Source organism: Crocuta crocuta, unplaced genomic scaffold (genome assembly GCF_008692635.1).
Source record: "Crocuta crocuta isolate KB4526 unplaced genomic scaffold, BGI_CrCroc_1.0 scaffold178, whole genome shotgun sequence".
Classification (NCBI taxonomy): domain Eukaryota; kingdom Metazoa; phylum Chordata; class Mammalia; order Carnivora; family Hyaenidae; genus Crocuta; species Crocuta crocuta.
In genome coordinates this window covers 948,661-962,051 of record NW_027532855.1, presented here as the reverse complement: position 1 = coordinate 962,051, position 13,391 = coordinate 948,661, and the positions used below count along the sequence as shown (strand labels likewise).

Sequence of the window (13,391 nt, the reverse complement as noted above, 5' to 3'; positions counted from 1 at the left end):
AGTCTTGGGCATCAGGTGGGCTAGGTGACTCTCACCCTGGCAATACAGCAGAAGAAAGTGCTATTGGCCCAAACAGAGGGAGTCCAGAGGCCAAACATTTAGGAAGCTGGGTTCACTGCGCAGGTGGGCAGAAATTCTGGAGACTCCCACAGCTTGCCTGCTATGTGTGAGTTGTCTGCTCTGAAGGACAGTGGCAATGTCACAGGTTCTAGATTACATCACAAAGCGTGACATCCCTGCAGGGGCATGGACAGGGCAGAGATCAGGAGTGAGGGAGCCCCCTGACCAGGGCCTAGGCACAAACTGAGCCCTTGAGACCCAGGAGAACCACAGGGGGCAGCTGCTGGGTGTGGCCAGCTGGAGAGCACCCAGAAAGCTGGAGCCAGGAAACCTTGGAACAGCAACACTTTTCATAGTTACATATTACAGGTCTGAGGTGCAAAAACAGGAGTGGAGGGTGAGGCGCACAGGGTAGTTGCTGACACACCTTGGTCTAAGTGTTCTCCCTGAACTGCAGACCACACCTGGGGTATGGAGGGCAGGGACTCTTTAACTGGATTCTTGTAGGTTGATATCCTTGGGTGCAGAGGTACCCCTAAAGGGTGAACATAATGGCTCTTTCTTGAATGCAGCAGGTCTGATGCTATTGTAAGATCTTTGAACCTTTGGTGGCAGCAGACATCGCACCCCACCTGTGGCTCCAGCCCTGAGAGGACGAGGAGGCTTACCTGTGTCCCTGGACAGAGGGACCATGACCAGATCCTGGGGGTTCTGCTTGGTCCTGCTCACCGTTTTGGTGGCCCTGGTGGCCAGCACAGACCCAGGCAAGAATAAAGGCAAAGTGTTGAGGGAATTAAAAGTGATTAATGCCTCAAATGCCAATGTGAAGCAGTGTCTGTGGTTTGCCATGCAAGAATACAACAAAGAGAGTGAGGATAAGTACCTCTTCCAGGTGATCAAGACAGTACAAGTCCAGCTGCAGGTAAAGGCGTTCTCTCCCAATATGCATATTTGCATATGGTGGCACAGACTGAAGTCATACTGAACGAGTTGGCTTGCAAGAAAAACAATGATACATGAAAGTCCTAATTATGTGAGTTCTCAAGTAAATCTCACTTGCATGTCACTATAACATCACTGAACTTTCTATATATGCTTGGACTGTTGTTATAAGTACTTTATGTGTATTAAGTCATTTAGACTCAAAACTGTAAATCAAATTTCCATGATTTGTATTTGCTAGTGTTGGGAGAAAAACTGAGTGCCATGAATATTTTGCAATAATGCTGCTGTGGGCAACATTTCAATCTATCCACATAACGAGGGTTGTGAGGTTGAAAAGAGACATTGCTTACATGGATTCCATTGAGGGTGAGTTTCTAACATGTGGCGTTGCCTGCCATGGTTGAGAAAAAGCCCCCAGAGATGGAATTCAGCTGACTGTACCATCCTCAGTCTGTGGGTTGGTGGTGTGGCTTGTAATTCCAACATGAAACTTTCAGGAATGAACTGTAAAAATACTCACCAGAGGGGTCATTCTTGGCTGAATGACCATTCTGGGTCATTCTTAGTTCAGTTTTTATATTCTCCATATGCCATGTTTATTTGCAGAAGCTGAGGCAGTTTACCTGTTGGTACTTCTGACCCTGTCTCTTTGGGACCATGTGAGCCATCAGCCTGTATTTTCAGTGCACAATGCTGATAGCACTCTGTTTATTGACTGGGTACACTGTACAATCCACCAGGGCACTCCTGCAGCCTTTTGAAATAGAGGAATGGATTGTGACTCTTGTAGCTTCCCCAACAACTGAAACATTATAGTTCTTTGGTATCCATGTAGCACATGCGTTCAGCAAGTTTCTTCCAAGCCACTTCTATGCTAGCAGCTGCAGATGGGGAGGTGAGATGGACAGAAATCACATCCTGAGGGAGTCAGCATTCAAGTCAGAAAGAAACAGCACTGAATCTGGAATGAAAGCTGGGGAATCTGACTAGTGGCATGATACCCAGGGGTCTGGGGTCAGGAGAAGGCTTCCTCAAATAGGCTCTCCTGAGGAGCTTGCAAATGTCTTATTGCATCTGCTGCACCATCACCAATTTAATGCGGATCTATGTGTTGGACCCAGGTCTCAATAGGTGTTAAAATCTCTTAAATGATCCCAATACACAGTCAAGGCTGAAAACCACCTCCTTAGGGTGTGATGTTGGAACTAAACCTGAAGGCACATGAGGAGGGAATCAGGTGAAGGATGCTGGTAGGAAGTGTTTCCATTTGGGTGTCCCACAGCAGATCCAGACGCCAGATAAACATTAGGTGAGGGTGTTCCTGAGATCCATGTGATTATATTTTTTAAAGTTTATTTATTTTGAGAGAGAGTGTGTGTGTACATGAACTTGCAAGAGTAGGGGAGGCGCAGAGAGAGGGAGGGAGAGAGAATCCCAAGCAGGCTCTGCCCTTATAGCATAGAGCCCAGTGGCAGGCTTGAACTCATGAACCCATGAGATCATGACCTGAGCTGAAACCAAGAGTTGGATGCTTAACTGACTGAGCCATCCAGGTGCCTCCAGATTGGGGTTTTAAAACTGTCATTCTGGCTAAGTTATTTTTAGAAAGGATGGTGAGGGTTCCATGAAGGTGTCCATATAACCAATGGCTCCCAGCTTCCTGCAGTTCATGTTTGCTATATTCTTGGAATCAGCATATAGCAGCCCTCTGCCACTCTGGCTGTTGGAGTAGGGAGGGCATAAACGTGAAAGTGGTGGAATATGATGGTTAGGGATGCAAGTTTAGTGCTGGGTGCCTCGGTTGGAGCCCTAGGTCTTGCCTGATAATTGGATGGTCACTTAGTTCCTCTGTCTAGTTTCCTTATCTGAAAACAATGGTAGTGACAGCCTCACTGTAGAAAGGTGGTGTGTGGGCTAAGTTATTGTGTGCCAAGCTCCAAGAACAGTGTTATACAATGAGCAAGGACTCAGTGAGAGTTAGCAAGTGTTAAGACTGATAAGAAGTCCTGGGGACAGGCAGAGAAGGACAAATATCATATGTTTGCACGTATAGGAGGATTAGGAGGAACTTGACGGAGGAACAAGGGGGAGAAGAAGGGCAGAAATGGTGGGGGAAAGGGAGAGAAGCAAACCATGAGAGACTCTTGAATGCTGACAAAAACTGAGGACTGATGGATGTGGGGGGAGGGGGGGAGGGGCATGGAGGAGGACACTTGTGGGGATGAGCACTGAGTGTTATGTGGAAACTAATTTGACAATAAACTATTAAAAAAATAATAAATAAATAAACATTAAAAAAAAAAAAAAAGAAGTCCTGGGGACATTAGGTTTGCTTCCATGGTATTTTTGAGGTTCCCTGAGGACCAGCTTCATTCTCAAACCCAAGGGGCAGCTCTTGATGTTATCTAACCAGCTTTTCCCATGGCAGGCTAAAGTCACCTTGTTAATTTTTTGGAACCTAGCTAAAATTAATGCCACTTTATTAGAGTCTGCAGATGGCAATGAAGAAAGACACTCCTTTTTTCTCCTACTATAATCTGTTAAAACCAGCTTAAAGCTGATTTAAATGGGCATCATGAGTAGCCTTAACACACTCAGTCATTAATGAGTTCAGTAACTACTGATGCTTTGCTATAGACCTACTGTTTCTCTGATTACTAAACACTCGACAGAGAACAATAAAAGAAACTCCAGCCAGCATGGCCCCTTTAAGAGCTGCTTCCTAAGGTAGGGAGGGGGAAGCTCTCAAAAGCAGGAGATGTCACCAAAAAACAGACTCTGAGGGGAGGTGTGGGAAAGGAATCAGGGAGGGGCATCTAGTGTGGCCACAGGGCCTGTCCTCCCTTCTGGTCAACGTGAACCTTTAACATTTCAGGCTTAGGAGAGCCAATTGTTCTGGTGACTCATCCTTCTCCCCCACCTAATGCAGAATGCCCTGGACTTTGGGACAGAAAATGGAATTAGAAGATCTTGCCTTCAAGGAGGCCCCACAGTGAAAAGGAGACCTTTCCCTGAGTATACAGCTCCAAGTAGTGGTTTCCAAAGTCTAACTGGTATCAGCATGCAAAGGAACCCAGGCAGTGGTTGTCATAGGCCTTCCTCTAAAGATATGTTTGGAGAGAGAAGGGGTAGGGAGTAGGAGATAGGGAGAGAGGATGAAGGGGAGAGCATTTTTTAAAGTGCTTTTGGCTAAAACTTTAACAAAGTAAAATAAAACTTTTTTGAATAAAATTGCACAATTGCTAATTGACAGGTCACAGATCATTTGGAATACTTTATTGATGTTGAAATTGCCCGCAGCAATTGCAGAAAGGTTTTGAACAGTACTGAAAACTGTATCATTCAAGAGAACACCAAATTGGAAAAGGTAGGTGACTAACATTCTGTGATGGTCTTGGCTGCTCTGAGCCCTAGACAGAAGAACTTGGGGTGCCCATACCCACTCTCTGAGATCTGGATCACTCCCCAAGTTTTGCTCTGAGTTGGGCAACTTTGTGACTTTTAGAGCGAAGGCGATAGAGTGATATAATATGGTGGATCCCTCTGAGTCTCTTTCCACTCCTCATCTTAGCGACAGAATGCTGTTGGAGTCACTCTTATTGCAAGAGCTTCATCACCTCTGGCCTCCTGGTGCAGAAAAACTTGCCAACACATGTTCACTGAAAGTCTGTCTTCTTGGACCCAGATGAACAATTTAGCCATTGGTGGCCCCACAGTTAGTTGCTCATCCTTGTGAAGGCACAAAAGGAAACCCATTCATTCACTTAGATACTCATCAACGTTTACTTTGCACCGGTTGCTATTTTGGGTGCTGGAGATTAAGCAGTGACTAGGCCAGACAGTGTTCCCACCCTTCTAGACTTACAGTTGATTCTTGCCATGCTCAGCCATGATTTCCAGGAAGATCATGGAAGAGCCCAAAGATCCCCACCAAAGGGCTGGCCTGGCTCAGAAGCTCTGGTCTCAGAGGTGGGGAAAGTCCCAGATTCATGCAAGAGATTGGTGAAGGCCCTAGACTTTCTGAAGGTTTGACCAAGGGTTGTGTCTTTGTCTTTGTTTATACCAGTGGTTCTTTATGTGAGGAGGCACCAGAATCACCTGGAAGCCTCAGTAAAGCCAGATGGCTGGGTCCTACTTACAGAGTTTTAGATTCAGGTAGGCATTCAGTAGGTCTGGAGTGGGATCTCAACATTTTCATTCTTAACAAGTTTCTGGCTGCTGCTGCCGCTGCTGGCTGTGGGACCATACTTGGAGAACTATTATTTCATGTAGCCATGGCACAGGAAAGTGCAAGGGCTCATTAACAGTGCACTTCTACGTTTCACTAAAGCCGACATTGTCTGCTGAAACTGAACCAATCCATTCATTTCTAGTTAATAGTAGACACTTCTCAGGACAAACATTTAAACAGGGAGCATGTCTTCATGCCATCTGGCTTTTATGCTGCATTTGTTTATCTTTTACTGTTAGTAGAAGTATGGTTGATTCAAATTTATATACTCTACAGAGTCCATTTGGGTTATAGAAAAGTTGTTGCTTTTTACCTGTTTATAGAAAATCTTAGAGAGAATTAAGAATTGTCCTCAAGGAGCTCATTTATTGTATATAAGACTTCCATGGACGATCCCAAATTTTAAGGTGCATGTTTTTAAGACCATATTTGTCGATAATGAAAACTATTTTTTTTTCTTTACAAGTCTTCGGAATAACACTGGAAAGCAATAATGCTGGATAGTTTTTCTTATTCCTAGCTTTGATTACAGTGCTTTCAGTATTTATAACCTATTTTAAATATTATATCAAGTGCTGATTTCTGGAATTCCTCCAATTTCTTCTGCCAAAAGTTATTTTTTAAATTAAGAATGTTTCTTCTATCAATTATTCTTTCAGTGTCTATCAAGTGTGTTGAATAATTGTTCTTCTCTGATGCATTAGTGTAATAAGATATAGATTCACTAATATTGAGTCATTCTTACATGTCTAGAATATGGCCCTTATTGAAGGGGATTTTATAGCTTGGATTGCCAGTGGTTTGTTCTCCTCCATGTTGACTGACTGTAGGTTGTTCAAAGTGGCGACAATTACATACGTAACTAATATATAAGCTTGTTCAGGGAATCTCTATCTTCATTGCATTTTCTGGACAATTGCACATGAATATGGCATGGTACACTCCTTATTCCTATGACCCAGATAGCTTTGTTGAGCTTGGTGTCAATATGCACATTTATCTCTTTCATGGCAAAGTTGTAGCTCTCCCTGACTTCCCTGGGGGCACACTTCTTGAAGGTCACTTCCTGGGTGTGCTGTGAACATGGATAGTATTCTCAGGCCACCTCACTGATGCCAGAACAGTCCTTTCTTCTTCCTGCCTTTCTTTGTGGAGACAATTTTGTTGGGCTCAGTTTCAAAAGGAAGAACGTGATGGATTGTGTTTGCCCTTGTCTTTTAAAACATGGTGGGATTCAATGGTGGGAGGAGGAGTTAAGATTGTGGAGAAGTAGGGACACTGGGATTTTTCATGTTCCTCGAACACAGCTGTATTAAGGTCAGATCACTTGGAACACCCAGGAAATAGATCTGCAGTGTGGCGGAAGGATCTCCACAGTTGAAGGGAGACAGCTTGGCAGGATCAAGGTGTGTGTGTATGTGAGTTGGGGGAGATAAAATGGCAAAGCTATGGAGGAGAGGGAACCCTTTCTATGGATACACAAAAGGGAGAGAAAGAGACAGAGATTGTAAAAGTGCGGCTTGACTTAGCACAAGAGGAAAACCTCTTTGGACCATAGACCTGGAAGCTAGAAGTACCGAGTGTACTAGTTCTTTTTTGCAAACGGTCTTTAGAACTGTTTCAAAACTCCAAGGTTTTTAAATTGTGTGACTTTCTCCATAGCAGATCCATGGCATGAGCTCCTGGGGAGGAGGAAGCTAGCCCCAGAATGCATAGTGTGGAGTAGCAATCTCCAGAGTGCACGGGAGAGAACAGTCCTTTTCCTGGAGAGCTTAGGGAAGAGGGTTTATTGCCTCCCTAAAGACAAAATCCCTGCAGATGCCAGCCAAAGACCTTTCATCAGCAGGGTGGAGAGGCTGCTCCGGAGGAGGGGAGCAGATCTGTGCTGTGCTGGGTCCTTTAAGACTTCAGGTTTTGAATCCCAGCTGAATGCCAAGGAGAAGCTGCAGGATAATTGTGGCATAGGGCAAGCTCACAGCCATCTCTGTTCTGTGAAGGCTTCCTGAACAGCGGTGTTGAGACATTTGGTCTGGGAAGGAAAGATTGGGCCGATGCCATTTCCCTCCCAACACCAACAAGGTGGGACTTCACAGAGCAGCACAGTGGCCCCCGTGGAGGCAGGACACACTTACACCAAACTCTGCTTCTGTGCCTGGCAACTGCTGATTTACTGGGGCAAGACTGACTGATCCAACGCAGCTGGCCTCTCCTCCAACCAGCACAACTACCAGCCCCAGGCACCAACAGGCAACTCTTTCTTTTCTCTTTTCCTTTGCTTCCTCTTCTTTTTTTCTTTTGGAATCAAGTTCATAGTTTCTGATTTCTTTTTTGTAATTTCTTATTATCTATCTCTGTCTGTCTGTCTATCTATCATCTATCTATCTATCTATCTATCTATCTATCTATCTATCTATCTATCATCTATCTAATATAACCAGGCTTTTTTAATTCTATTCTTTTTCCATCTTTTCTATTTTCTTCCATTTTTTTTTCTTCCTTTCTCTTTCCTTGAAATCAGCCTTATAGCTTTTTTATTCTCTGTTTGGTTTTCTTTTCTCCTCTTTCCTTTCTCTTTTTGTGGGATCAGGCTTTCCCCCTTTATCCAGGGTTACTTCAGCAAATCAAAGCCTACCTAAAGTCCAAACACTCCACCATTGCAAGCAAGGAGGAATTCTGCAGAGGACTGACCAATGGGATAGAGCAGCCAAAACCCAATAGCAGAGTGCACACAGTATACACCAGAAACACTTCCTAGAGTGCCAGGCCCTGGACAGAGTATGACCCATTTTTAATACAGTAGTACTCTCAGGTGCAGGACACATAACAAACTTTTAAAACATGCCAAAGACAGAAACTTAGCCAAAATGGCAAGACAGAGGAATTCTCCCCAAAATAAAGGAAATCACAGCCAAAGAATTGCTCACATATCTGAAGAATTTAGAACAGTAGTCATAAAACTAATAGCTTGGCTTGCAAAAAGCATGGAAGTCACCAGAGAAACCCTTGCTACAGAGATCAGAGACCTAAGAACTAGTCAGTATGAATTTAAAAACGCTGTAATTGAGATGCAAAATAAACTAGATAAAGTGACAATGAGGATTGCTGTGGAGAGAAAAGATGAAATAGAAAAAAAAATACATGGAAAATAATGAAACTAAAAAAAGAGAGAAAGGAAATTACTAGATCATGATGAGAGAATTAGAGAACCGAATGACTCCATGAAGCAAAACAATATCCATATCACAGGAGTCCCATAAGAAGAAGAGGGAGAGAAAGAGACAAAAGGTTTATTTGAACAAATTGTAGCTGAGAATTTTCCTAATCTGGGGAAGAAAACAGGCACCTAAGCCCAAGAGACATAAGGAACTCACTTCAAAATCAATACAATATGGTGAAATTCAACATGCCATCTTTTTTATTTAGGAATTTTGATTAGATATACTCTTAAACCTCCCTAATGTTAAAAAATTAGGGGTGCCTGACTGGTTTAATTGGTGGAGTGTGTGACTCTTGATCTTGGGTTGTGGATTTATGTCCCTTATTGGATGTAGAGGTTACTTAAAAAAAATAAAAAGAATCACTTGGAGCATGTGGTGACACCACACACACACACACACACACACGTTCCATGGCCTCATCCCAAACTTACTGAGTCAGAATTTTCAGGTACAGACACCCCACACATTTCATATCACTGGGAAAGTCTGGAAAACATTGCATCAGGGACAGTAATTGTTTAATATGCAAATGCCTTTAATTTGCTAGTATTTTATTTTTAGGATTTTTGTTTTAGGTAAGTTTAAATTTTTTGACATTTATTTATTTTTGAGAGAGACAGAGTGTGAGTGGGGGAGGGGCAGAGAGAGAGGAAGACACAGAANTATATATATTAATTAAACAATTTTTAATTTAAATTCAAGTTAGTTAACATACTAAGTGTAGTCTTGGCTTCAGGAGCAGAACCCAGTGATTCTTCTCTTACATATGCCACCCAGTGCTCATCCTGAAAGGTACCCTCCTTAAGGCCCATCACCCATTTAACCCATCTTCCCACCAACACTCCTCCAGCAACCCTCAGTTTGTTTTCTGTTTTTAATAGTTATATTTTAGTTTCAGGATTTTTCTGGTCTGGTATAATTAGAATGAGGGCTTCCCATCTTATTTGTGTGTGTTCTGATCAATTTGTGGACCACGGGAGCTTTGGGTTCCCAAGATTTGGTGTAATTTGTCTATAAAATTATCTTGTTTTGACATTTTTTTGTGTGGGTTTCTGAGAAAAAATGCCTCTTTAGTCATCCTTTGCATGTGTCCAATACTCAGCAGATATAAAGCTTCCTTTAGTTTGACTCCTAATAGCTCCTTGGGAGTACTTCAATCTTCCCAGTTATTTAGGACACTCTTTGCTGGAATTTTCCAGGAATGTTATCTATGTATCATCTATCTATCTATCTATCTATCTATCTATCTATCTATCTATCTATCTATCTATCATCTTCTATCTATCTATCATCTATCTATCATTAGTCTATCTACGTATCTATCCATCCATCCATTGATCTATCACACACACATCAAATATTCATTTGTTATTTCCATAGTATTTTGAAATGGAGAGAAGAACTCTTTGGAATAAAAGACGGTAGGTTCTAGAACCCTTTAAACTGCTCTTGTTATTAGAAAAAAGTCATTATTTAATTAGGACAATATACATTAGTTTATATCTGACATAAATTTGCTTTATTTACATTATGGAAAATATTAAAGGGAATTAAAAATAAAATTAATTTTATAGCTGATCTCCCAGCAAAACATGATGATTGTTAGTATTTGCTGTCTATCCATGGTGGTTTGGGAACAGAGACCCTTCCAGGTATCTGCCCTTGGTTAGAAACATCTAGCATAGTCTTGGGAGCATTTCTTGATGGCTGATGACTTATATTCTAATATATTCCTAAGGTAACACCTAGCAACAGGACATTTTTTTTTCTTTTTGGAATTACTGATTTTGTTGTGGTTGTGGTCTTTTTCAGAAAATAATGTGTAGTTTTTTGGTCGGAGCACTCCCTTGGAATGGTGAATTCACAGTGATGAAGAAGCAGTGCGTGGATGCTTAGGGGTTTCTGGATCTTACCCCACACACACACACCATCTCTACCTTGCTCTGTGAAGAGATAAATGGCATGCACTGGTATTACCAACATAGTTTCCTCATACATGCCTCTCTGCTTGTTTTGTTTCCTAGTTTCTTATTAGGCGATAAAAAAGATTAGTATGTCCGATTTCTTTCTTTCTCTCTCTCTTTCATTTTTTCTTTCTTTCTTTCATTCTTTTGTTTTTTCTTTNTTTACCTCAAGGGAGGCCCCTTGACTTGGACCAGCTTGGTGGACCACCACCAAGAATAAGTTCGTCCTTGACTTCAAAGGATGGAGTGAAGTATGATTCCATTCCCACTGCAAATCTGAGGAGGGATCCCTTTTTGATTAGGTTAACAACCCCTTCCAGAGTTCTGAAGCCAGTGGGTATTAATTCAATAGATTTCTTCCTCCTGAGGATCCTGAGCCCACAGTTCACCTGGGCTGGGAGAGCCCCTTGGGAAGAGCAGCCTTTCCCTATGGGGTCTCTGTGAAATAGGGAATGTGCGTTTCTTATGTAAATATCAACAATGGTCATACAGAGAGAGGGTAACGGCAATAATGCCTTCAGAATAATCTGTGTGTGTGTGTGTGTGTGTGTGTGTGTAGATAGAGATTGAGAAAGAGGTAGGGAAAGAGGGAGAGAGAGATATGATTGGGAATGTGGAGAAGGAAATAGGCAAACTAGTATGATAGCAAGAGATTAAATTCTCTTGAAGAAAATAATCATTAAAAATAAGTCTGTCTAGGGGTTCCTGGGTAGCCTCAGTTGGTTAAGTATCTAACTTTTGATTTCAGCTCATGTCATGATCTCACAATTGTGACATTGAACCCCACATCAGGCTCTGTGCTGGGCATGGAACCTGCTTAGGATTCTCTCTCACTTTCTCTCTCTCCTTCTGCTCCTCTTTCCTGCTTGTGCTCTCTTTCTCAAAATAAATAAACTTTTAAAAGTTCTGTCTGTTTTTTGTTCTCAGCACTGATGGGGATGGGGGAGAGGAAGGGAGGTGATGGGCATGGAGAAGGGCACTTGTGGGGATGAGCACTGGGTGTTATATGGAAACCAACTTGGCAATAAACTATTAAAAAAATAAAAAAGTCTATTTAATGTGGAATTATTTAATAGATACTGAGTTTTGCAAGATGAAAGAATTCTGGAGATTAGTTGCAGAATAATGTTAATATACTTAATACTACTGAATTGCACACTTAAAAATGGTTAAGATGATTGGGGCTCCTGGGTAGCTCAGTTGGTTAAGCATGTGACTCTTGATTTTGGCTCAGTCCATGATCTCATAGTTCATGAGACTGAGAGCCCCACATAGGGCTCTGCATGGACAGCACTGAGCCTGTTTCGGATTCTCTCTTTCTCTCTGCCCCTCCCCTGCTTGTGCTCTCTCTCTCAAAATAAATAAACTTTTAAAAATGGCTAAGACAGTAGATTTTATATGTATTTACCATGATTAAAATTTTAAAAAAGTAGATGTGTCTGTTTTAACTGCGGTGTTGGGTATGATTCCAGAGGCCAATTAAATTTCAAATGTGCACATGTACAGTCCAGGTTTCACCTCACAGGGCCTGACAGGTGGCAGGAATTTCAGTATTTCTGCCCCAGAGTGAATGAGGCCATGAAACTCAAAGACCATTCTTTTTGTCTCTAGTTCTTGTGTTTTACGTAATTGATGTTTCACATGTGGGACAACTTACTAGTTGGAATGGAGGGGACAAGTGACATTCAATTTGCAAAGCCCTTGCTCTTCCTCTGGCTGTCTCTGCTCTCCCCTCATCAGCCCCCATGATTCTCTTCCAGGCACACACACCTTATGCCCACTTTTCTCCGAGGAAGCTGCTGCCCTGCTTCCTCTTCCCCCTTTCAGGCTCCTCATCAGAATTTGGATCTGAAACATATTTTTGCATTACTTGGACCTAATATACTTATCCTGATTAAAAAGGCTTTTTTTCTTTAGGCCAGGAGGGCTCCATCAAAAATCCCCCCACCCCTACTCCTCTACGCTGGACACACTGATGGATCCCCCCATATGGGAACAGCAAACCCAGCACGCAGCCTTGGAGGGGCTTGCAGGATGGGTCAGCTTACAGCTTCATGGGTCTCTGCTATTTGTGGAAAAGTGTAAGTACATGTAAGTATCTTAGAAAAGACTGTTTTTGGAACAACATCATGGAATTGTCTTTTCTTATGGACAGGTGGGTGGGGAGTAAAGGGAATCAGATGTCTGGAGCAGGCAGGACCAGAGACATGCTTTGTTTGCACATGTGCTTATGTGCAGGCTTAACTTTCCTCTGCTGGATTTCATGTTCTTATTGCTAATATGTTACTGGAGTTCATTCTCTCTCTCTCTCTCTCTCAGACACACACATACACAAACACACAGACACGCACACATTCACTTCCCCTGTGGAGGAAGAGAGGAGTCCCCCAAGATAGGACCCAAAGTCTCCACTAGGTACTACTGAAACTCCACCAGTGGGGCCTGGACCCCAATCACTGTCTGTCTGGGTCTGGGACACAGGAGCACTGGGGCCATGGGAGGTCAGGGACATGAGGCTTGACCAGACAAGCCACATGGCATTGGATGCTGCCCAGGCTCAGCACTGATATTGAGGGAGGGTGTCCTGTGCCCATTCTTGCAGGGTGACCGGTCTAGGCCATGCTGTGTGTGAGAACAAGGAATGAATGCACTTAGTTCAATCCTGGGCTGAGCTTCTGAGGCCCTACAGGCTAGTGGGAAATGAAGTCAGAGGCTGGGTCCAGCCAGGACCAGAAGTGAGCGCTCTGGGGATACATGGATGGCAGTGGAAGGGAGCTCAGGGCCTTGGACCTAGGAAAGGGCCAAGTGGCCCATGTGGAGAGTGCAACCCGTCTTGGTCTCCATCTCAGAAGATGTGAGTGCTGTCCCAGGCGTATCATTTCCTATTTCAGTATCTCCACTTCTGAACCTACCCCTGGTCTGTTTACCATGAGAGCATCAGGACTGCATGGCTCTCAGGGCCTGCTGGAATGG

General features: G+C 43.0%; 1 protein-coding gene across 2 annotated transcripts; it reads left to right on the top strand.

The window, feature by feature from the left end:
- The first annotated feature begins 260 nt into the window (after positions 1 to 260).
- On the top strand, positions 261 to 10,449 carry CST8 (cystatin 8). 2 transcript variants are annotated; one of them, XM_077745483.1, is made up of 4 exons: positions 261 to 429; positions 636 to 982; positions 4,259 to 4,372; positions 10,267 to 10,449. In XM_077745483.1, exons 2-4 carry the CDS (start codon positions 752 to 754, stop codon positions 10,348 to 10,350), a joined length of 429 nt encoding a protein of 142 aa, XP_077601609.1. In that variant the 5' UTR covers positions 261 to 429; positions 636 to 751; the 3' UTR covers positions 10,351 to 10,449. The 2 variants fall into 2 exon arrangements, with proteins under 2 accessions (XP_077601609.1, XP_077601608.1); XM_077745482.1 differs by having other exon boundaries at positions 633 to 982.
- The last annotated feature ends 2,942 nt before the right edge of the window (positions 10,450 to 13,391 follow it).

Coding starts and splice junctions, on each gene's coding strand:
- CST8 (XM_077745483.1), top strand. CDS start 752: ATGACCAGATCCTGGGGGTTCTGCTTGGTCCTGCTCACCGTTTTGGTG. Junction 983..4,258: donor CAGTACAAGTCCAGCTGCAG/GTAAAGGCGTTC, acceptor GCTAATTGACAG/GTCACAGATCATTTGGAATA. Junction 4,373..10,266: donor AGAACACCAAATTGGAAAAG/GTAGGTGACTAA, acceptor GGTCTTTTTCAG/AAAATAATGTGTAGTTTTTT.